This window comes from Rosa rugosa, chromosome 6 (genome assembly GCF_958449725.1).
Source record: "Rosa rugosa chromosome 6, drRosRugo1.1, whole genome shotgun sequence".
Taxonomy (NCBI): domain Eukaryota; kingdom Viridiplantae; phylum Streptophyta; class Magnoliopsida; order Rosales; family Rosaceae; genus Rosa; species Rosa rugosa.
In genome coordinates, this window is record NC_084825.1 from 46,083,380 (window position 1) to 46,108,876 (window position 25,497).

The 25,497-nt window shown below is 38.7% G+C and overlaps 4 protein-coding genes across 4 annotated transcripts; 1 reads left to right on the forward strand and 3 right to left on the reverse strand.

Annotated features, from left to right (window-relative positions):
* Positions 1 to 1,449: 1,449 nt before the first annotated feature.
* Positions 1,450 to 3,256, reverse strand: LOC133714954 (E3 ubiquitin-protein ligase RDUF1-like). The gene has a single exon (XM_062141239.1). The coding sequence runs from the start codon at positions 3,054 to 3,056 to the stop codon at positions 1,905 to 1,907; it is 1,152 nt and encodes a 383-aa protein (XP_061997223.1). The 5' UTR covers positions 3,057 to 3,256; the 3' UTR covers positions 1,450 to 1,904.
* A 3,385-nt stretch (positions 3,257 to 6,641) lies between these two features.
* Positions 6,642 to 8,609, reverse strand: LOC133715380 (glycerol-3-phosphate acyltransferase 5-like). The gene is made up of 2 exons (XM_062141867.1): positions 7,996 to 8,609; positions 6,642 to 7,697 (listed from the first exon to the last, which is right to left on the reverse strand). The coding sequence occupies exons 1-2, from the start codon at positions 8,581 to 8,583 to the stop codon at positions 6,756 to 6,758; spliced, it is 1,530 nt and encodes a 509-aa protein (XP_061997851.1). The 5' UTR covers positions 8,584 to 8,609; the 3' UTR covers positions 6,642 to 6,755.
* Positions 8,610 to 16,117: 7,508 nt separating this feature from the next.
* LOC133714001 (pumilio homolog 1-like) lies at positions 16,118 to 23,366 on the forward strand. The gene is made up of 9 exons (XM_062140016.1): positions 16,118 to 16,976; positions 17,516 to 19,047; positions 19,139 to 19,280; positions 19,425 to 19,532; positions 20,036 to 20,248; positions 20,346 to 20,456; positions 21,330 to 21,524; positions 22,181 to 22,355; positions 22,902 to 23,366. Exons 1-9 carry the CDS (start codon positions 16,419 to 16,421, stop codon positions 22,955 to 22,957), a joined length of 3,090 nt encoding a protein of 1,029 aa, XP_061996000.1. The 5' UTR covers positions 16,118 to 16,418; the 3' UTR covers positions 22,958 to 23,366.
* A 328-nt stretch (positions 23,367 to 23,694) lies between these two features.
* LOC133715467 (thaumatin-like protein) lies at positions 23,695 to 24,787 on the reverse strand. The gene is made up of 2 exons (XM_062141976.1): positions 24,688 to 24,787; positions 23,695 to 24,593 (listed from the first exon to the last, which is right to left on the reverse strand). The coding sequence occupies exons 1-2, from the start codon at positions 24,743 to 24,745 to the stop codon at positions 23,911 to 23,913; spliced, it is 741 nt and encodes a 246-aa protein (XP_061997960.1). The 5' UTR covers positions 24,746 to 24,787; the 3' UTR covers positions 23,695 to 23,910.
* Between the last annotated feature and the right edge of the window lie 710 nt (positions 24,788 to 25,497).

The following is a 25,497-nucleotide window of genomic DNA, read 5'->3' on the forward strand; positions in this document are numbered from 1 at the left end:
GCCAACTTCATCTAGTCTCCGACTTTAACATGAATCCCGTGGTTTTATGTTTTTAAATCGACACTTCCTGTTATTCGTACATTTCATATGTAATGCTTGGAAAAGAAGTAGGAAATTTATCTTTTTTACTTTCTCATTTAAATGATGTCCTACATTTGAAGCAAACTATAGAGAGAGGTCGTTGAAAATGTATTCGCCAAAATGTTACTTATAAATGATAAAACTCGTAGTTTACTCAAAATCTCAAATCAACTCCAAGTCTCCAACTCTGTAAAATAGGGCGACGCCCCTATCAATTGGCAAGGACGTCTCGGTTTGGGCTCAACCTGAGATCGAGACCCAGATCTCCAAAAATCCAAAATGATTAACCCAGGAAACATTGACAAGCAGGCCCAAGTCGATTGGACCACTAAAGATAGTGGCTGAGTTTGTTTTCATCACATTCTATGATTAAGAGATTCTTAACCTTATTCTCAAAAAAAAAGAAAAAGAAAAAAAAAAAGAAGGTTAAGAATCGGATTGACAGACAAAAACGTGATTTTATTCTGTAAGCATTAAACTAAGTTTCCCATGAAAGTAGGTATGGAATCTACAATAAAAAAATTTCAACTCCAATTCGGTGAAAAATTTATGAGATTCTAACATCACAAACATATTAAATTCATCATACTACGACAATTAGCAAGTGTTTACTTGTATTTTCATTTATTCCAACATAGTAAATAACTTGTGAGGCATACTAAGATTTCTCCACAAAATGTCGAAATAACACCCCAACCCGCGAAATCCGATTCCTCCCTCAAGAGGGTTTTCAATGGTGTGACACGGTTTTGGCATATGCTAAGAATAAATCCTCAACAGAATGGTGTGTGGCATCACCTGTCGCACTCCGAACCAGATGGCCTGGAATGCAAATTCACTCAAATATCTAAGATCTTCTGTCTAAATCAATACATCTGGCATGAGAGGTTTTCATTCTTACAGCTAACCAAGCACCATTCAGGGGGATGCGTATTCTAAGATGACTCATAAGCACTTGAATAATATCTAAAGCACTTCTGCTTCAAGCTAAGGATCGAATAATATCCGGTTCCAGACACCCAGCGTGAGCCATTTGGTTCCTCCTAATCTGTTGGCTATGTTGGGCTTATCTTCAATGCTTATTGGTTGGAACTAACAATAAGAATCTAAAAGAATATAGATGCCGTGGTTGTTGAGCTGAAGAAGAAATATCTACTCAAGACTTCTATGCAGGACCGGCTAACTAACCAAAAGCCAGCCCTGCAGAGCCATTGATGAAACAAGCTTGGGTTTAATCTCAAAGTTCATTCTGTACTTTAAATTTGTCGATATCTCGATCTGTGAACTGGGTAGACAATATTTTCAGCATCATTGTAATTTCCCAATCAATCTAAGAACATTGAGCAAGAGGCTTTGTAGACTACAATATAATCCAGAATGAATTATTGCTATCTTTTAAGAAATAATGACAGGAAGAGTAAGATGGACAGTAAACTAAATCTGACTTCCATTTCCAATTACAATTTCATGGAAGCTATAACAATCTAGCTATTTTAGCTCAAGAAAGCAGGTAATCTAACTCCAATTCAGCTCATGAAACGTGATAAGGCTCTAGGATAAACAAGGTACCTATACCTTTTGCTAGAGCCGCTCTTTTATGCTGCAGCTGCTGCTGTGCTTCTTCTTCCTAACTATAACTATTTCGAGCTCTCATGCGATTCTCAATCTCAAAGAATCTCCCTTGTCACCAAATTTATGCGCTCGAAAGTCGAAACGAGAGCCGAGATTGAATTCATTCTTTCCCTCCATATTTACGGTGAATGAATTCACAACCAAACACCAAACACCAATCACCAATGCTTTGCGCCAAAAGCTTTTACTTTTTACAATGTCACAACCCCATTGTTAACCTCCATAGACCAAGTCCTGTGCGTCCGGGCCGTGGGAGTTGGCCTCTCCGAATTCGAGGGCCTCACCCTCCTGTCGTTCATCGGCGCAGGCCTCACTTCCGGCCACGAACTCGGAGGAGAAGACGACCGAGGCGCAACTGCGCTGCCACCGTGGAAACACGAGAACAAGCCTCTAACAAACCGCCTGACTCCACCTCTGCGTCTTCCTCTCCCGCCGCTCCTCGACCACGAAACCCTCCTCGGCGCGCCGCCGTTAAACCCGCCGTCCATCTCCGTATAAACCGCCGGAAGCTCCCGATCGCCGCCGCCGGCTCTTCTCCCGCCGCCGGCAAACCTCCCCACCGCGAATCCGCCTCCCGGAAGCCTCCAGATCGTCAGCGCGGCGTTCTCGCCCTCACTCAGAGCCGCCGCCGGATTCACCACCGCCGGAGAGTCCACCGGCAGCTCTTGCCGGCACACCGGACACGAATTCCGCTGCGCAAGCCACGGCAGGATGCAATCGGAGTGGTATATATGCTTGCAAGGCATCTCTCGAACTTCATTTCCCAATTCAAATTGCTCTTTGCACACGGCGCAGTGAGACTCCTCCGCCACGTGCGAATCGTCCAGCTCGATCGTCGGCAACGACTCCACCGCCGACTTCGCCGCCGGCCGCTGATCGTACCGTCCGATTCCGTTCAAATCGATCTGCGAAAGCTGACTCAACAGGCGGTCGAACCCGGACCCGAGAAAAAACTCGGACATGTTATTCGGCAAGGGCCGAAGACCCGACCCGGATCCATCGTCATAAAACAGCTCGAATCCTCTTCCCTCATTCCCCCCCTCAGTTCCGCGCACCACGATGACCGGATTGAACACCGATCGGTCATCGCCACCGCCGTTGTTGTTTCTGCGAGGTCGTCGGAGATCATGATTGGAACCGAAGCGGTTGTTGGCTCCAATCATGTACATCGCAGCAGCGGAACGGCGCAAATCCACGTGGACGGAGCGGGCCGGGTTGCCGAGCTCTTCCACAAAGCCACTGCCGCAGTCCGGACACACCACCGGTGAGTCGCCGGCGTCGGTGAAAACTCTAATGAACCTGCTACATCTGTAGCAGTACCATGACGTCGTCGCTGCGGACATGTAACACGATCAAATTCTCGCGATCCGAACACCAAAAATCAACACTGAATGAATGAATCGAGCAAACAAATTTGAATTTGAAATCCAAATCCAAATCCAAATTATGATCAAGAAGAACTCTAAAGGACTGTTTGGTAAAAACACAGAGAGAAAGAAGACGGAGTTCGACTTTGAGTGTTAGCGTGTTGAGGGAAAAATCGATTTTATGGAGAGGGGATCAAGTTATTAACGGCAAAAGCGCGTAGGAGTTGGCGTGGCGGTAACGCTCATGGGGAGGGGTACGTGGCGGGGCGTGAGTGGGCGGAGTGGTTACGACGTTTAGTAGCGTTAGAGATGTGGGACTGTGAGGTAGGAACGGAACGGAACGGAGTCGGCGCGAGGGTTTAGCCGAAGATTCGGCTCAGGTGGAAAATATTAGATTCTATTTGGCTGTTTTTCCTAACCAAATTAACAATGGCACTGGATGGATCATGGATGTGATCCTTATAAAATGTAGTTAAGTTATTTTTTCTTTATTTGCTATTTTTTTTATTTCAATTTTTGTCTTTTTATTAATTTTGTGTTCGGAGTGTTTTAAAATATAAATGACATTTATATAAGAAAAAACTGAGTCAGCTATATATTAAAATCTATTAAAGTGTATATAGGATCATTTTTTGTAAATTTATTTACGCGGTTATATTTGATAATTACAAATTTTTAATTAGTTAAATTAAGGTTTTACGAATTTCGAATAAGGTGAGGTGGTGAATAATTTGATTACAACCAACGTACATCTTGAATATCAAGTATATAATCAAAAATTGTTTAGCAATTATACTTGACGCTGTTGACGATTTAAAGAAAAATTAAAACAAGAGATCCCTTCAAGTCCTTATATTTGTGTTGTAAAAGTTTACATCAATTTCAGTCTTACTTACATGTTTATATTCTTATTTTTATGACTGGTGAAGATGCTTAACACCGTAAGATCCAAGTAGTGTGAAAGTGAAAATTATATTACGCTGTTGTATCTATACTATTATTAAGAGAAGAGACTTTGTTAGCTAAAATCTAAAATTTTGACAGAATTGACCTCAGAAAATTAATAAACTTTGAGAATTAATTAAATCACAAGGATAATTAAGACATTTATAAAATGTATTATTATTAAAAAAAATACACACAAATCCATAACCCACTTTTCTCTCTCCCATTTTATTTTCTCAGCAATAACCAACTCTTTTCTTTTTAATTTTCTAAAAAAAAAAAAAATAACTTACACATAGAGAGCATGTGTGGACAAATGCTAATAACTAATTATATGAAACTAAAATTTGTTTTTAGAGTATAAATTCTTTATTAATAAGTAGAGTTCATAGTTTGATGTAAGAACAACAGTCCATTGCAGTTGAAAAAAATATATAAAAATTAATTCAATAAATTACTAGACTTTCCAAAATGATATTTTTTTTCCTTAAAAAAGAAAATAGGAGATCTATTTATTAAAAAAAGGGCAGGTGGCTTAAGTAATAAACTGAATGTTTTGGATGAGCCAAATTATTTAAGACCACCAAATTGGCATCCAATTGCTGAAGTGAGTGGACTGTTGTTAGAGAGAGAAGCAGGAGCTTCTCTCTAACCCAAGCTCTCTCATCTCTACAACAAACCTTTCTTTTTTGATTCCCTCACCCATCTGGTGACTCCTCATCCCCTGTGGTGACTCCTCATCCCCTGTGGTGACTCCTCACCCAAGTGGTGACTTGATTTCCTTGTTTTTTCCTCTTCCTTTGCATCTGAGTTTCAACCCTCACAGATCAAAGTTGTGTTTAGATCTTAGATCTGGACAGTTTTGTTCTCATGGTCATTCTCAGTTTTTGTTCTTCCTTTGCTCCTCAAGATTCCCAAACCGTGAACAAATCTTCTTCTTCTTGTCTACCTTGTCCTGCCATGGAAGATTTCGCACACCTCTGCAACCACCTCTTCAGATCTCAAATTTCTTTGCTAAGATCTATTTTGGTTTAGTTGTTGTTATCCTTTTATGCGAGATCTTTTCGTAATCGGTCAACTGGAGAATGTATGGCGGCTCTGTCCGTATCCTCACCTCTGCAGACCACCATTGGTTACCAATCCTTGCTCACGATTTCCGTCGGAGCTCCGGTGACGAATCTGATATGGCGGCTGCAAAGTGGAGAGGAAGAAGAAGCTTTGATTAGGGCTTGGGTTTTTTTTTGGGTTGCTTGGGCTTTTAAGTTGTAATTTGGTTTTTTAGTTATTATCATACTCATGTCTTAATTCTTATGAATTTCTGACTTTGAGGGGTTTGTTGCCTGCCATTGGCTTTGTTTGGGCCTCCATATGCCTTTTGGCTTTATGAATATCAGTTTCACGACCAAAAAAAATTTGCTGAAGTGAGTGAGGCAGCTAGGCTCGACTTGAGAATGGCTCGGCTGGGCGTTCAAACGTGCCACGCCATACGAGCTGACTCATCAAGAAAACCAGTGTCCAATACGTCATTATATTTTGCTCACATCGCCTGCTTCCCTGTCCTTTTTTTCATTCAGTGCCAATCATACTTTTGTAGTCTAGCATGGAGAAAGAAATTTGGAATATTCAATTTTTATTACGATAGTTCTTCGAACTCCATTAATCCAATCCTCAATTTTTATGTTATATAGAGAAGTTAGTCTTTTTTTGTTTCACGATGTTATGAATGGACACCAGTGGTGATTGTACTGTTTTAGGATAGTTTTACCTTCATTGGTGTATTGAGCTAATAAAGTTATCATTTCGGTTGTGAAAAAAAAAAAAAAAAAAAACTATTCAAGTCTTAGCTCATTTAGTTTATGGTATAAGTCTTATTTATAAGTGCGTGAACTTGAATTTGACTCATCATAAACGACTACTTATTGTGTGATTTATGAAGAAGTACAAATTTTTTCTGCATAACTCCTAATAAACAAATTATTTTAAATTATTTTTTTTTAGACTCAATTTAGAGTGCATCCACCAGACAGCTCAATAGACCACTACTAAAAAGTTCAACGTACTTATTTGAACTTTAGGGTTACCATGCATATCTGCAAGAAGAGCTAACTGCATGTGAATTGCCCAGCACTCACGAAGATTAGATATGTATACATAACACAACTGGCGCCATTACCAAATATATGAAACTAAAATTTCAAACCAATCTCACCAAAATACGAACCCATCATCAACTTTTTTTTTACTCTAGACGACAATGTAACTCCCCACCCCACCCCATTCCTGATGTCAGTGAGATTTGAACTCATGACCTCCACAGTGTTAGTTAGGCTGGCTAACCAACAGGTTACGGCTCACCGACAACCCATCATCAACTTAAAACCAGCCCAACCAATCCCACCAAAATATGAAAATAAAAACAAAACAAATTAGATATCAGAAAACATGTATGTATGTACGTGCTAATCAAATTTCTGGGTGAATTTAGAAGTTCATGTATGTGCGTTCACCATCCTCAAGCTGGAGCCAAACCTAAATTAGGATGACCAAGATTAATCTACCAAATCAAATGTCTTCTGTTAATTCCAAGACCCAAAACCATTTACAAATAATACCATCATCATCAATTACACTGGTACTTTATTTTGAGAAAACAGAAAAAGAATAAATCAACACACACAGAAAAAAATTACAAACTCAACACTCAGAAAGCATGCACCAGACGAAGAATCATTATTCCTTCATTGTCTTTGTGTTAAACGGCATAAAGGTCCTCACAACCTTCTTAACTCCGTCAGCTAAAGAAGTACAACTGACGGTTCCGTCGTTCCCGGCGAGCACCTTGTACTTGTCCTTCCTGGTGAAGTTGGTGCATTCGAACCCTAATGTGGCTGCCAAGATCCTCTGCACGTAATTAGCAACATCGTGAGGACTCTTCCCCGACGAACAGGTAGCTTCAATTGGCAACTGGTTCAAGAACGTGACCTCATACACCGGTCTAGGGTTCATGAAGAAGAAAATGGGGTCCAAAGCCTTGCAGCCCTTGGCGGTGGTTGCATGGAAGAACCCAACCCTATAGTTCATGGCCACGGGGACAATTCGGTCCGTGAGCTCGGCAAAGAGTGCGCTGAACCTCAACAAGAAAGGCTCGCGACACGTCGTTCCTTCGGGGCAGACCACTAGATCTCCTTTGGAGAGTTCACGCTTGATTTTCTCGGCGTCCACATGTCGGATTCGGGTTAATCGGACGGTGGGGATCGGGGATATGATCTCGGAGAATCGAGAGACAGAGTATGTGACGGCTGGAATCCTACGGCCGAGTACTGTGGACAGGACGACGGGGTCCATTAGGGTTCGGTGAGTGCAGACAAATAGTACGCCAGAGTTGTTGTTTTCGGGGACTGCGGGTGGGGGTGGGGGTTTGCCTTTAACGATGACTTTGCCTCCCAGTAACCGGGACACCGAGGGTTTAGCCCACATTGGCATCATCAAGCCCACGGTTATACGAAAGAAGGCTAGTAAGATGCCTAGGGGCATCCATAGGAGGATTAAGAGAGCGGTGGATGGGGTCGGGCGCTTGACCAGTCGGCCGTCGTGGAAGATCACGGGGAGGGGGCGGAGGAGCTGTTGTTCGTTCTTTTGGTTGGTCATCATGAATGGTGGGTGCATTTGTTCCTGTAGATAAGCCAGTTTCCCATGAGGTGAAATGAAAGCTAGCTGTTGGTCTTACAATTATTTTGTACATCACATAAATTACAAGGAAATTGTTTTTCTAAATCTTAAGTATGAAACTTTGCCCATTAGTTCTCTGCAATCCTAGTTACTAAATATAACATTTATGCCAAATAACAATTCGTCATCTGGTGGTACTTCCGCACATTATTACCGATTAGAATTGTTAGGTGATAAATATATCAATATAAGGAAGAGTTAGTTTAGGGAACAGTCAATGACGCAAATATTCATAACCTACCTTGCATGACGATAAAAACGAAGAACGTGATGATGTAGGCCTTCCCAACCCTAACGTAGGTTGTTTTAATTCCTCTGCAACCAGCTTGGCCACCCGGTCACAGGAATGACTGGATCCAACTTCACCCTTAACGAACCCTGTGGCTAACCCAAATCGGTTCACAACAAGCTCGCAACCGATAGCTTCATCAGCACGCAAATGCTCCTTCACAAACCTCTCCACCATTATCCTCGGCATCTTTGTCACCACAACCCGCTCGTCACAAGCACTGAACACCTTCCACACCTCCATATCGACATCCTCCACGTAAAACTTCGGCAGCACAGCTCGAGCCACTGATTTGATCTCCGATTCGCTAACTCCTGCCACCGCAAAAAAGATCATGAGCTTGAGCCCCGCCTCCTCCCTACCTATCATCTCGAGAAACCGGATCACCGGCCACATGACTAGCAACAAGGCGAACCGGAACAACCCGGACGCCTCGAATGCCAGCAACATGAAGTAGGAGAAAGGGTCGGTGTCCTTGAGGAGTGTCCCTTCTAGCTCTGAAACAACAGAAGAATGATCCATTTGTATAACTTCTTGCATGGGTTTTCTATGTTTCCCGGTTTATAAGGCACAATAAAGCAGTTTAAACAGTTTGCCAAACTAGTCACACCAAAATCTGTATTAATTACTCATTTTGGGTTTTGAGTAGATGTATCTGCAACGAAAAGAGGATTATACGCAATGTTATATATACATAAAAGATCGTTTTCTTAACCCCAACAACAACTTCCTGAAGTGATCATGACAAAGTCCACTTGTTCACACCTAATTGGTTATTCTACTTAGTTAGGTCGCTTACTTAGTTGCTTTAAACATTTCAATAACGGTGACGAGACGTAAACATGTTGGTTTATTCATGTTATATAAGCTTTGGGAAAAGTTTGTAGGTGTGACAAAACTCATCACCCTAAAATGATGTTACTGCGTTAAGGAAATTTCTGGGAAACTTCCATTGTCGATCTCTTTTGGGTTTTGCCATGTTTTAGTATTCATCGTTCTATCGTCAATTTAGACCAAAATGAAAAGTTCTATTGTCAACTTGTTCAGAATAACAGAACACAAGTTATTACTTCAATGCTATGTACGTTTGAGTTCATAGACACACTCACATGTCGATATTTTCTCTTGGTTCGTGCTTTAGAGCCACTGATCGGTTTAATCCTTATCTGCCAATATGATATATAATCCCTCATCGTCCTGCGATGTTAAAATACAGACGAAACTCTAATCTTAAATAACTTCTCTTAACATTGTCTGCAAACATTTTCTGAAAACCCAGCTAGCTTGGTTGAGAGCACAAATGTGTCTTCTCTGAGAGCCTGACCAACAGACCAAGCAATCAGATTGTACAGTACGTGGACTTCACAGGTGTCTTATTCTTTTCCCTTCTCAATCACGTACCTTGGTTTCTACTCTACCCCATTAATTGTGAAAATTGAGATTGAGATGAGAGCATGATGGTCTATTAGGTACCATTTGTCTGTTTGGGTGTCCTTGATTTTCTTTTTTGATACTAAATAATTCGCAACTTTCATTCTGAACCCTGTATTATCCCAACTCTAGTTATGAGTTTTGTTTATCACTCGTGACTAGCTAGTTTCAGCTTTTTCATTAATTAGATATTAAGTGGTCTCAAATATTTACATTAGCTAATGAATATCATCAGTTATGAGACTTAAAGGGATTAAGTGTGTTAAAATCAAATATCCCGGCTAATTAGCTGTAATATCAAGTTGTTGAGCTGATTCAATATAATACGTGATTTGTTACTGGTAAATCCACAATCTATCCAGCTTTTGGACTAATTAAGTACGTAAGGCAGCCGGTAACCTCTCTAATTCTCCATCTCTTTCCTTATAAAAATATAAATTACCCTACTTTAAAAATAAAAAAAATTGTTATAAACGACCCAAGGCGGAACCTAATAAATCGATCAGCTGATCGATTTATAAGTTCTGGAAGCTATGTTAGAGAGTTGTTAACGTACTTAAAATTAATTCAAAAATTAACCCAATTAAGCACATTGCCCAGCCCAACCAGTGCTCATTAAAATGATTTGGGCAAGTCTCATTGAATCCCAGAGCTGCATGCATTATATATACATAGCTTGTAATCAAGAAGAATTAAACCAGCTGGAGTTAGGTTAGAAAACTGAGAACCTAGTGTTGCTAACTTCTTGCGTACAAACATGCTGGTTATAAATTTGGCCTGTCAAGTTGACATGCAATATTTTTCGGCTCAAAGCTATAGTTAGGTAAAGGTTTGGTTTGAAGACAATGAAAACCTCTTGTTAACCCAAGAAGGAGGATGAGAAAAAAGAAGGAGGATGAGAAAGTACCGAAAACCTTTTTCAGCATAATATGGGTATGTTTTGAGTTTTTTAGAATGAGGTGGATTAATTAAAATACTTCATATATTTTAATAAAAGTTTACTAATTCTTCTAAGTGTTACAATTAACATATTTTATTCTTCTTAAATTAAACCACATCATGTAATAAACATATCTCAAATAATCAAATCCACATCATGTAATAAACATATCTCAAATAATCAAATAGCCAACTGACCCAAAAATCCAATATTATAATGTTTGATAGAAATCTGATAACAAAAGTCTAAGACAAAAGAACATACCTACTCAAATTGTATCATGCGCTCTTGCATAGAAGCAAAATCTTTAATTATTGACTATGGATCATTGAGTATTGTACTATCATTATTGGATGCAGGAGCAGTAGGAACATAGTCTCTAGGTGTTGAATCAACAATAGGAACAAACTCTTTAAGCTCGAATATAGGAGATGTGACATGGTGATGCTCATTAGATACAAGGGGTGTACTGCTATTATAATCTTCTCTTATTTTCTCGAGCCATGAATCAAGAGTTTTTACTTTTTTTGTTGGTCGATTATGTTTATCTATTTATATTTTATTGACTTGAAGTCTTTTGACACCAAAAGAGAATCTTTATTTATAGTTGTTAAGATACCAATTTATTTATTTATCTTTGATCCTGCACCCATCCATTTTCATGACAGTGAAATTCGAATATGTGATCTCCACCGTATTGATTTTAACTTAACCAATAGGCCATAATTAGTTCACCCGCAATGAGTTGCTGTGTTGAATGTTAATTCTGATGTAATTGTAAAATGACCGATATGAATTAGGCAAACACCCTACCATATCTAGTACTTCAAAGTTCAAAGCCCAAGATAGTCCTAACAGACCAGGGCTGGCATCTCTATATCCCAAACCATCCTAACAATCCCCACCGAATTCTCACCAAGTTCAATAAATGGGCTGGATTTTCAGTTTCAGTTGTAAACCCTAATCTCACAACAAGTATCTTTTTCTGAAGCACGTCGGCTAGGTCTAGGTGACATGTACTTAAGCCATGAATTGCGCTCTGCCAAATTTCGAGGCTCTGCCTCACCCTCTCATCTTCAATTTTATATACACTACCAATCAATTACCACACTGAAATACTGGAATGAAGGATAACATAAACAAATGGCTTAGCTTTCCTGCTATAAATATATGCTTGCATATATAGTAATACTAATCACCTAAGAGTCTCGGACACTTGAGCAATGTATTAGAAAAACCAACATATTCTCCTAACCAAAATGTTTATGCATAACTAATCTAGGGTTCGAGATTCTCGGGTTAACTTAGCCATTCTGCAGGTATGATATTTTGATTTGATTATTGTTATACACGAAGTACGGACGTGTGGAGTCCATAATAATGATTCTTGTAGAGGGAAGCACAGACAAGTCACGTGACATTAGGGTTCCTAACCCTAATAACCCAGGGAGTGACTGATCAATGACCTTGACTCACATCATCGAGCTTCACATGTCATCTGCAACATCATCGTTATCCACTACTGCTTCTTCTTCTCCTTCTTCTTCTTCAGCAAAACCCTAGCCAATATAAATCTAAACCAATTAACTAATTGGCTGACATAATCAGATAACTAACATTGTCATCATGCTCCCCCGCTCTCTCTCTCTCTCTCTCTCTCTTCTCAGAGTGTGACTCTGTATAGTGTATTCAAATAAGAAAAGGCATCTTCTTCTTTAATCTTTAGCCCGTGGTTTGGGTTTATTTTGTTGGCTGGTTCCCCTGCATTTACTGAAAGTTTATATTCCACAGGCTTTTTAATTTTAGTGGGTGGCTGCACTTCTCCAGCTTGTGAAATTTTAATTACAATTCACAATAAGAAATAAAGAAGAGCTAATTGGGTTAGGATGTTTGCAAGAGACCTATAGTGGTACAAAAAAATTGAGTATGGGTGTGCGGGACGAGAAGCTAGCACGTAACATTACGAACACATTTAATTTTAAAATATGGTATATATAAATTTTCATCTAGACGAATACGTTGTAAATAAACATTCCACATTATTCTAATGAGATATAACTAAATAAATTTATATCAATGTATTTTTCACTAAAAAAATAGCATGAAATGTTTATTTAAAACTTATATGTGAAGATGAAAATTTAAAAGTACTATCTGAATTTAAAATATAATCTTATCATCCCTTCTTCATGATATTTATTTTGATAGTTCTTTTTGACAAATTTTGGGTGTTGCTATTGGAATTGTCATTAGAAACCATGATAGGTAGGTTATTCTGTGCTTGCAAACTTCATGAAAAATTATGTGTCATATGTCCTGTTATATGAGGCTCTTGTCGTAACAAAAGATTTTTTTGCTATGCACTCGTTGGAAAATCTCACTATACTCCAAATGGAAGATGACTAACTTTAAACTAATGTTGACTTTGTTAATAATATATGCACCACATAGTACTGTCAATACTTGGCTACTCACTTCGACAATATCAATATCTTTAAAATATAATTTCGCGATGTTAACTTCACTTTTAATTACATCATCATCTCTTATAGAAAATTATAATTTCTTGTCAGTTTTACAAGCTTTTAATTTTAATTTCTTTTATTCTGATTGTTTCAGAAATCTGCTTGTTTTGTAATTCCACAACGATTTTACCTTCACATTATATGGCTATATTGTACTGTCCACTATATGCATAATTTCAACATAATAATGCGTATGTACGTACACGACTCCCGTCTTGAATGCTTTCGGGCGTTGTCAACAAAAGGTTACACAACAAGTTAAGAACAAACTAAACGAGCACGTACATTACTGTGCAGTAGGTAACATAAGCTTCAATGCACCATTAAATTTTCCTTGAACTTTCAGTCAAATTAATTATTTTCCAACTAATTCAATTCGTTGGAGATACAGTTTCGGATAAAACAGTTTCCAGCAGCAGAGGAAGAATTTACAGTTCAAAGATGACGATAAGCAATTAAGAATCACTCCAATTCGGAAATGGCACTTGCCAACATGACATATATACGTACAACAAGGGTTTGCAGGTTGCAGAGAAAAACAAAGCAAGCGACCAAAAATGACAAATTCCAAAAAAAAAAAATTGTTATTTGTTCACGATGACGTGGCGGGACACCACGAGTGCAACAACAAATCTGATCTTTTTCTGCAACACAGACAATCCTCTTGATCAAGTTGGGATGATCTTTGTAATGATAAAGTCCCCTCTCCCCAAAATGAAGGTGATATTCTAAACTCTACAAGACATGATGATGGTAAATGTGCTTTTGACCCAATAAATTAAGAGGATGAATGTGGCAAAGTTACTACTGAATTTAATTTACAAAACAACTTAACATGATTCTAACTAGACATCTTGTTATAACTTGTCTCATTTAAATTTAATAAGATCAAATTTGAAAGAAAGAGTACTATATCGAAACTTAATATGTTATACTAAAGCCTTGAAAAACAGTCTGTAATAACTTTATCAATCACTGTGGACTGAATTCTTGTGAATTCTTGATCGAGTCATGAAATTCTAGCATCCCCTGGTTAGTCAAATATTATAGAAGAGATTTTATAACGGCTTCATCATTAAAGGTAAATACAAATTTATATTATGATCAATAATTCAAATTATTATAATCATAGTGGAACCTATATATGTGGAAAACTTTGTATGAAATCTCCAATTCATAAATTCGACATATAGATTTAATCAACTTGATCCAAAATAAGATCAAAAATGAAATCTGATATTGACTATCTTTTATAGATCCCATCATTATGGCCTTCCTCTTTTGAAAGAAAAAAGAAGAAGAAAAAATATATCCAGTTCCCTACTCAAAAAATAAAAGGTCTCGTTCAATCTATTTAGGGTTAAGTCTATATATGAAGAAAAACATTTAAATACAAAGTTCATTGGCGTCGAGTGTGAGGGAATGCAAACACATGATAAATTTTTCCTCCTACCGGAATAAAATCTTGAGTAAAACCCACCACTAGGGTCAAAACTTTCTTGCACCGGACAAAATGATACCTAACTTTCAAAAGTGATCAAAATGATACCTAAATTTTTAAAAGTGATCAAAATGATACCTAAATTTTTAAAAACAAATCAACTTGATACCCAACTTTCAAAAGTGATCAAAATGATACCTAAAGTTTTAAAAACAAATCAATTTGATACCTCAGTTTAATTTTTTGTAACTTTTTGTTAAAATTGATCACGTGTTGTGCAGTATTTTGTGGGGTTATAATAATATTTTACACAAAAAACTATTTTTCAATTATTTTTTATTTTACTTTCTTAATTCTCTTCTTCTTCTTCTTCTTCTATCTCTGCCTCTCTCTCTCTCTTCCCATTTTTCTTTGTTTCTTTAGAAGTTGGGAAACATCCAAACTTTATTTGTTTCTACGATCGATGGTAGAATTGAAATTGAATGGAAGATTTTTTTTAATTCTATAGAAGAAGAAGATTGGGTTATAGATGATTGATGGCCCTCTGACCACAAATCACTTCAATTTTTGTGCTTGATTTTGCATTTGATTTAACAAAGAAGTTTAAAAAAAAAGGCTAAATACTGACTACTATCCTGTAGTTTGGGTCTAAAATCAATTCAGTCTCTAAACTTCTAATTTCATCAAGAACACCCTTGAACTTTCAATATTGATCTAATAGGTCCAATTTGTTAGTCTTCCGACAATTGAGTCATTTAACTTGTTGACGTGGCTCATATATGGCCTGTGTTTTATGATGTGGTGTTGAGGTGGTCTGCATAGTCAATTTTGGAGTGAGTCCCACTATTAGAAATCTATCAAATAAATAGTTTTTGAACAAATAATCCAACTATAACTTGAACTCATAACAGAATATTAATGAATCCTATTAGATCAAAATTGAAAGTACAGAGGTGTTTTTGATGAAATTATAAGTCCAAGGACTGAATTGATTTTGGACCTAAACCACAGGGTAGTAACCAGTATTTAGCCCTAAAAAAAATAAACTGAGGTATCAAATTGATTTGTTTTTAAAACTTTAGGTATCATTTTGATCACTTTTGAAAGTTGGGTATCAAGTTGATTTGTTTTTAAAAATTTAGGTATCCTTTTGATCACGTTAAAAAAATTTAGGTATCATTTTGATCACTTTTAAAAGTTAGGTATCATTTTGTCCGGTGCAAGAAAATTTTGACCCTAGTGGTGGGTTTTACTCTAAAATCTTATTCGCGCAATTCATCATAACTGAAAATATACAAACATATTTTTTTTTTTTTTTGAAAAGATACAAACATATTCTTTTGTGAAAGCAGTCCAAGCAAGATTTACTCTATGAATTATATGGCTCTTTAATCTTGGATTGGAGAATGAATGAGAATATATGTGATTCACAAGACACGTATATTCTCATAACTAGTATTTAGACTAGTATTGACTACAAGATACGTATATTGAGATTTCTTCCCCCAAATACACGAAACCCTAACAAAGAAAGAAAAATCTAAAACGTGCCTTAATTGTTGAGGTGAAAAACATGCTTAGCAAGTTAATCCATAGAAATTAAAGCCCAAAACAAAACAGGCAGCAGTTAGTCCATGAAATATAGAACCCTAAAACACTACAAATCCTAGCCGTCCCTCTCCACATCCAACGGCTCAGACTCCCCCACTGCTCGTGCTTATCATTGCCCTCTTCCTCACTTCACTGTCTCCCTCCCTCTTTTCTCTTTCGCTCCTCAGCAAACAAAAAAAAAATGGCTGCCTCCGTTTTTGATCATCATCCCAGTTCTTCCCTGCTCTCAATCCGATCCTCATAAAAATCACATCTTTAACTAAGAAACCCCAAGTTTTCTCTGACCCAAAACTTTGAGCGACAATCCCAGTTGGGCTCTTTTGGCTTTTTCAGCTGAAACCCAACTCAAAGCTTCAATCTTTTTCCCCAGTTTCTGGGTTTATCGTCTTCAAAATTTGTTTGATGAGTTCTTACAGTTGTGTCTGACATGGTTACTGATACGTATTCGAAGATGATGTCCGAGATGTCAATGCGATCCATGCTTAAGAACAACGGCGATTACAGTGAAGATTTGAGCCTTCTGATTCGTCAGCAGAGGCAAGAAGTGAGTGAGCGAGAGAAGGAGCTCAATCCATACAGAAGTGGGTCGGCCCCACCCACCGTAGAAGGGTCGCTGAACGCCGTCGGCGGTCTTTTTGACGCCGTTAATGGCTTTGCGAGCGAGGAGGAGCTAAGGGCTGATCCGGCTTATCATAGCTACTACTACGCCAATGTCAATCTCAATCCGCGGCTACCGCCGCCGCTGAGGTCCAAGGAGGACTGGCGGTTTGCGCAGCGGGGCGGCGCCGGAGGAGGTTCTGGGGTCGGAGGCATTGGGGATAGGAGGAAAGGCGGGAGGGGTGGTGGCGGTGAAGGGTCGCTTTTTTCGGTGCAGCCGGAGAATGGGGCGGCGGCGAGGAATGGAGAGTGGGGCGGAGATGGGCTGATTGGGTTGCCCGGGTTGGGACTTGGGAGTAGGCAGAAGAGTATTGCCGAGATTCTTCAGGTAAAGTTTTGATCTTTAATGGTTTTTCTTTGTTATCTGAATGTTTTTATGTGTTGTTGAACTAGTTGGGGGAAGTTGTTATCTTGAATCGTTTTGTTTGTTATCTGAATCTGAATAGGGTGTTGAAGGTGGTTCGATGTTTGTAGTACTAGTCGAGTAAAGTTGCTATCTTGAATGGTTTTCTTTGTTATCTGTATCTTTCTATGTTGATGAAGGTGTTTGTTTGTGTTGGAACTAGTTGAATAGTTGATGAGTACTGCTATTAAGTGAGTATGTTTCAACCTTAGTTTACATGTTATTCATTCTTATCAAGTATGAGGAAGTTCATAAATTGTGTTAGTGACAGTTGCTTGTCTGAATTGTTACTATGAGTTGGGGGTGCTTTGGGATCTGGTCCTCTGTGGTCTTTTGGTTTTGTGAAGTTTTCCCTGGTTAACTTTGATTTTGTTTACTGTTTTTTGTTTTGACTGAAAAAATAAGGTTGATTTTTCAATATTTTCATCAAAGCTGTTGTCTTTACCTTTGGTGTTGCGATGCAGGATGATATACAGAATACAACTGGCTCAAGGCACCCTTCTCGTCCAGCTAGCCGGAATGCATTTGATGATGGTGTTGAAACTTCAGATACCCAGTATGCTCAGATGCATCGTGATTTGGCATCTTTAGATGCTTTGCGCTCTGGTGGAAATAAGCAGGGTATGTCTGCTGCCCAGAACTTTGGTTCCTCGGGCTCTCATACTTATGCTTCTGCTCTAGGTGGTTCACTGTCAAGAAGCACCACACCAGATCCTCAGCTTGTATCTAGGGCTCCTAGTCCCCGGATTCCACCAGTTGGAGGAGGAAGAGCTCCTTCCACTGATAAAAATAGTGTCGGTGGTCAAAATTCATATAATGGTATCGCATCCAATGTGAAAGAGTCTGCAGATCTGGTAGCTGCCTTATCTGGTATGAACCTGTCAAAAAACGGCAGGATGCATGAAGAGAATCATGCACATTCACAGATTCAAGGTGATAACCACTTTGATATGCAAGGGGATCGGAACCATATTAAACAAAATTCATATATGAACAAGCCTGATTCAGGGAATTATCATTTGCATTCTGTTTCCCAGTCTACCAAACACTCTTATCAGAATATGGCCAAAGGCAGTGGATTTGGGAGGGACCAGAACAACCCTTCACTGATGTCTGATGGGCTAGCTGAAATTAACAATCCTGCTGTATCTTCTGCTAACTCATACTTGAGAGGACCCTCTGCCCCAGCTCTTAATGGCCGAGGAAGCTCAGTCTCTCACTATCAGAATGTAGACGGTATGAATTCCTCATTTGCAAACTATGGGTTAGCTGGGTATTCTGTTAGTCCATCGTCCCCCTCCATGATGGGGAGCCCACTGGGTAATGGTAATTTACCACCCTTGTTTGAAAATGCTGCTGCTGTTTCTGCAATGGGTGGCTTGGACTCTGGAGCCTTTGGAGGAGGTATGTCTCTGGGACCAAATTTGTTAGCAGCAGCTGCTGAATTGCAGAATATGGGGAGGGGCGGAAATCACACTGCCGGAGGTGCTCTTCAGATGCCCCTGATGGACCCCTTGTATCTGCAGTATTTAAGATCAAATGAGTATGCTGCTGCACAGCTTGCATCCCTTCATGACCCCACAGCAGACAGGGAAGGCATGTATATGGACTTACTGGGGTTGCAAAAAGCTTATCTGGGACAATTACTTTCGCCTCAAAAATCACAGTTTGGTGCTCCCTACATGGGTAAGTCTGGTAGCTTGAATCATGGTTATTATGGAAATCCAGCATTTGGGCTTGGTATGTCTTATTCTGGAAGTCCCCTTCTTCCAAACTCTCCCGTTGGACCAGGTAGTCCTGTCAGGCACAGTGACAGGAACTTGCGTTTTTCTTCGGGGATGAGGAACATGAGTGGAGGTCTTATGGGAGCTTGGCACTCTGAAACTGGTGGAAATTTTGATGAAAGTTTTGCATCCTCTTTGCTAGATGAGTTCAAGAGCAATAAGACTAAATGTTTTGAACTTTCAGAAATTTCAGGTCATGTTGTTGAGTTCAGGTATATATCTTTAGATGCTCTCTTAAACTTTTCCCTTTAATACTTTCCAGTATCTCTACAATGTAATATACTCATACAATTCCTTTAACAGTGCGGACCAGTATGGGAGTAGGTTCATTCAACAGAAACTTGAAACTGCCACAACCGAAGAAAAGAACATGGTTTTTGATGAAATTATGCCCCAAGCCCTTTCTTTGATGACCGATGTGTTTGGTAATTATGTGATTCAGAAGGTGATTCCTCACTCCCTTGTAGATTGATTTACCCTCGTCTGCTAGTTGCATATGTCATGTGTACTAGCATGTTCATGATGTGCAGGGTTGAAAAGAGATATTTAATAGTTCTTCATATGGCTAACTTTTGCATTTTGAGTTCAGTTTTTCGAGCACGGTTCTGCAGCACAAATTAGAGAACTGGCTGACCAGCTCACTGGGCATGTGCTGACACTTAGTCTTCAAATGTATGGCTGTCGAGTGATCCAGAAGGTATGTTCAGTCAGTTGTGGCAGTGACATGTCATATTGACTATCTTCCACATATGCTATTTGGGTTTCTTGTGTATAAAACAGGTATAGGAACTTATACAAGTTTGTACACAAAAAATGTCTAATGAGGCGGCACGCTAATGATGTTATTATGGGTTCTGAACTTTTGTTTGGAGGGGGGGGGGGGGGAATGCTACAGGTTTATTCTTTTTAGTGGATTACGTTAGCAGCATGATTTTAGCAAATTGCCTTTAGGTAATTGAATTTGGGTATATCACTGAGGTTTATAGGCTCTTAAAGAACACTATTATTTGGGATTTTCTCCAGTTATTTCCACGGAAGTGGGATATGACCTTAGGTATAGATCATCTAAACTTGACTTGCATAGTAGTACAAAATTTTATTTATATGGTTCAGTGAGAATTTGTAAAAAGTTGTAAACTGTTTACATGGTATGCATGCCATAGAACATGGGTTTGATACACTGTCGTTTTTATTTTTTAGGCTATAGAAGTTGTTGATCTGGACCAGCAGACTCAAATGGTCACAGAACTGGATGGTCACATTATGCGTTGTGTTCGTGATCAAAATGGGAACCATGTCATCCAGAAGTGTATTGAATGTATACCTGAAGATGCTATCCAGTTTGTCGTTTCAACCTTTTATGATCAAGTTGTGACACTGTCAACTCATCCATATGGTTGTCGTGTCATACAGGTAATATCCATTTTCCAATCATGTTTATCTGTGCATGCCTGCCAATCATCTATGGTGTAACTTGTGATTCTTAATGATATATTTTTTTATCTAACAGAGAATTTTGGAGCACTGCCATGATCTCAAAACGCAGCAGATAATGATGGATGAGATTTTGCATGCTGTTTGCACTTTGGCACAAGATCAGTATGGAAATTATGTTGTGCAGGTTTGTTGCATTTCTAGGAAACTTATATCTTGTCATTTCATTTTCATAAAGATAATAATCTCACATTGGCTAGATAGACTCCACAGTATCAATGGACCTCATTACTCAATAGACTAAGCTTGGGTTGGATATTGATGACATGGTAACATGGCTTAATATCTGGCTCTCCACATTTTACTTCTCATCTTAAGCTCAACTTTGGTTGGTTCTTCAATAGTGGGAGGGTTAGAATAATTCCACATTGAGGCACATTCTTGATATTTGTACCATATAGTACTTTCGTATAGAACTCTCGATTTAGTAGCCATTCTTTTTGGGTTGAAGCTTAATTATGAATTATAATGTTGGTTAATGATATTTGTCAGGCTTCCTGGTGTTTATAAAATCAACTGATTTAATGTAGGGATTGAATGGAACTTAGTAAAAAGATGATAGACCCATTTTGGGGAGTTCTTGAACTCGATGGCTGAGTTGTTTTACGCATATATTTGATTTGCCTGTATTTTTGGCGAGTTCTCTTTCAACTTTGGGCAGATCTGTTTTGACTGAATACCTTTTCAACACATCTGTTCCTTTGCCTTGTGAATTACTTTTACATGTCAAAGCTGCTTTGCTACTCATAAACCTTGAAACAACAAATATGCTGCGACTACAGTTGAATCTAAGCACTATAAGCTAATAGTTTAATGTTAACCTGAAGTGCACCTACTTGCTAACAACCCACCATCACCAACTCATATATTGTAATTTGTGATTTAATTTGAAAAAAAAAAAATCATATTACCCCCTTGTGCTGCTGTATTTATCTCTGTTTTGCACTTCTATCTATTACATTGAACTTAGTTATTAATTGATTTATATGTCATTTTACAGCATGTGCTGGAGCATGGAAAGCCAGATGAGCGCTCAGATATAATTAGGAAACTAACTGGGCAGATTGTTCAAATGAGCCAGCAGAAATTTGCCTCCAATGTTATAGAAAAGTGTTTAACTTTTGGAACTCTTGCTGAGCGCCAGGCCCTTGTAACTGAGATGCTCGGTACCACTGATGAAAACGAACCCCTTCAGGTTTGTCTCTTATTTGGCTCTATAAGTTTAAAGCATGAACTTTTTCTGAACATATTCACTTATTGTAATTATATTTTTAATTCCTGTCTTTTCTCATTGATCAATCTTCAATATTTGACTCTGTAGTCAAGTTTATGTCTTAAGAAGCTATTCCATACACTTTCCCATATCTTTTGATTATACAATTAGCTGAAATGGTGGTCCTTTAGGTTAACCATGGGTGAAACTAACTGGCTGGAAACCAAAGACTCATTGGCTTACTTCCTGATTAGATAGTTGATCCTTCTGTTCGTGTTGTGTGTTCATCCAATGCTAAATATGACATTCAACTTCATGTTATGGGTTGATGTATCTATCTATCTTGCTAAACTGAATAAATGACATCCTTCCATATAGTATGAATGATACTGAACTGTAATCGATGGCTATCCTTTTACTTTAGGTTAACAAGGTCAATGCAGTGTTTTGACAGATTTCCATACAACGTTTACACGTTGAAGCTTTTGTAATTTATTTCTTTGCTTTGTTGTTGTGAGATATTCCACTAGCTGATATTGTGCGTCTCTGATAATGATTTTCTAGGAGTTTAAGATATGTAATTTCACGTCTACGTCAACTGCTAATATCCATTCTTCAATTTCTTTGTATGAATTTAGGCAATGATGAAGGACCAGTTCGCAAATTATGTTGTACAGAAAGTTTTGGAAACTTGTGATGACCAGCAACTTGAACTAATACTTAACCGTATTAAGGTTCATCTGAATGCTCTGAAGAAGTATACTTATGGGAAGCATATAGTTGCACGTGTAGAGAAACTTGTTGCTGCTGGAGGTACTGTTTTCTTTCTCTTTCATCTTTATTTCTAATTTTGTTCTTTGCCTTTGTTTGTACTTGAGACGCAAACTTCATATGTTCTACGTTTATCTGATTGTATTGCATGTTGTTGTCCTATCCATCAATGCACATGTTTATGGTGCTTTCAGTATGGGTGCTCTGCTACACTTGCAGACTATATAGAGACTTAGTGATCAACTATCATACTCCAAAACATGCATATGCTGCCCCCCCCCCCCCACACACACACACGCGTATCTTACCTATTCATGTGATGAATCTACTATTAGCATATACCTCGGCATATCTTGTCTTCAATGAAATAGCATTTGGATAAGAAATGTAATTGTATCCATTCTACCTGCAGTGATGGTTTCATATGACACAGAAAATTACTTCCAAGTCACCTTTTGGGTTTTCCCCACTATAAGAATAATTAATGCAATTTTCAGTTTCTGCAATACATGCTGAAAAAGAAATGATGATTTTCTACATATGCCATATGATTTGCAGGGAACTAACAAAAATCTGAATGTTTTGCAGAGAAGAGGATTAGCATCCTGACTCCACAATGTCCACCTGCTACTGCTACTGCTTAGATGGGGCGCGCGGGAATGAAGTTGTACAGCTAACTGAGGATAATATGAGCCCCTCTCTCTTTGTTTCATGTCTCTAGTAAAGGCTCTGTCTATTGATTCAAATGGATAGGAGCAATGAAAATAAAGATTGTTGGTTGTACTTAAAAAACTGTACATTGTTAGTTTGAGGATATACCTTAGAGTAGTCGCGGCTCAGACGGTGAACACACCTGAGGCCCCTGCAGAGGAGATAATTTTAGTGTACAAGTTTTAAGGGTGTAAAAAGCAAGGCGGTAGTAGATTTTGTGGTCGTGACTGTACAAAAAGTATGTTACCAGGTGGAGTCCTCCATAAGTTTTTTTCTTTGATGTATGGTATTGATGATTTTATATTTCTAATTAAGGAACCTTCCAGTTAAAGGCTTTGAATCCTTTTTAATTTTTTTATTTCAGTTATTTTGATGATGCTATGCTGTATGGCTGTTATATGAAATGAAATGCTTTGCTTATACTATAGAGTTATGTTGACATATTAGATCATCTAATTGGGTGTTTGATGCTCATTCAGTGATAATTCTTTGCTGTCTGTGCTTCTTTTTAGCTGCCCATCTTTGGTTTATGTCTCTGATTTTGATAAAACGCCAGAGGTATCATGAAAATTACTGGCGTTTTGTTTTCACTTTCAGTCCAAAGAAAAACAAATATTGTTTTTGCTGTATTGCTAGGCTGTTGTAGCTATTATGCTGCGTTTCTTGATATGTTGAACAATTGTAGGAAAATAAATCATCTCATTTTAGCCATTTTTGAGGCCAAACTGGTAGATATAGTTACTCCTACATCTGTCTGGCTCCAGTTTGAATGCCGCTCTTCCAAATTTCCAATACTAGGAAATAAATTAAAGACAACAAAGAACCAAATGTTGCATAACATTGACAATTAGCGACAACAGTACCAGAGGTTTCCTCTGCTAAAATATCATCCCAAGTTAGGGGGACAAAATGTGATGACATACCTAGGAGCCACACAGGTCTTGAGCCCTGTAGAGTCATCAAAGGCATAACTATAAGCCTTGGGACAAATAGCCTTAAAAAGATGCCCAAAAACACTAGGCTTACAACTCTTTGGATCTGCAAACTCCCCAGTACAGCAATACCTATCTGTCTTTGCAGCCAAACAAGCACTCTTACAACCCACAACCCGACCTTGTTTCTTGACCACCAAGGCAAGGGGACAGCATACATTCAAGTCAGTCTCACAAGCAGCAACACCACATCCAACACCACCACCAATCGGCACCATGGAAATGGGAACGTTGAAACCATCAACCAAGCTCACATCGTAGAAATGCAAGGCGGATTTAGGAGTTCCGAGTGTCATTTCGACGAGTGTGGCAGGGGGGACTCCACCGAGTCCCCTACATTGTAAGAGCCCGGCGCAACCACCGGTTAGGCACGAGCCCTTGCCAGTGCTTGGATCAAAGCAGCAGCCTTGCCTCCCCCAAATTCTTCCGGACCAGTTCTCAGGGACGTCAAGGAGGAGTTGCTGGCCGCTGGGGAGATGGAAGCCGCCGTCTTGAGGAGTCAGGTGGCCTGCAGTGCCGAGGATCCCCGGCCATATGCTCTCCTTGCAGTTGTTCACTATGATGAGTTGAGTCCCATCTGCAACACATTAACACATAAAAGATAATGTTATAATGCAAGCCTTGGAAATTCAGAACTGCTATAGAAACCAAGTAAGAAGATGAGAGTATACCAGTGAAGGAGAGGGAGATGAGGAAGCAGAGGAAACAGAGGACTTGTGAGATTGGCATTTGATGATATGATATGATGGATCAGAGTGTTTTAAATAGGCGATTCCTTCTTTCACGCTATCATGAAAGGAGTGGTAACTTTAAAGAACAACTGCACATGTAATAACGGTTACCAATTGCAAGAGAGTTCCAATTTTTACTTTGTATTATTTTGTAAAGTTTGCTAAAAAGTGAAAATTCACTTGCATGTAAAAAGCTTTCGTTTTGGACTGAAATTAGCAAAGCAAGTGTTTCAAAGTAATCAGTAAAACCTCCAACTTTAGTTCTTCTTTTAGCATGAGATTCCATCCTCTTTTGCTCAGAGTCTCATTATAGAATACCAAATTTATTGTGGATTGGATCTACTAGCCTTATGAACATGAGCCTTTGTCTGAAAAAGAAGCGAACAAAAATACATTGTTATCAGAGGCTCTTCTATTTTAGATTTTGTTAACGAGCAAGCCTCGAGTTCTTGAATGGATTTGCACTTTGCTCTACTAACCTTTTTTGATTGTAAGCTCCACCTCTCCAGGTTTGAAGTGAAATTACAAAATCCTATGTAACTCTCAGCAGTCATCAATCATCTTCTGCATAATTAGGCTCAACGGATACACCAACAAAGTTTGAAGTGGGATTACAAATCCTATGTAGCTCCAAGTCTCGTGGTGTTCATTTTTGCTTGTGGGCAAAATCTTCCCATAATATAAAATATAAACGGACACACTTTTGCCGACGAAACTTTATTGACAAACTCTCTTATGACATTAAATTTT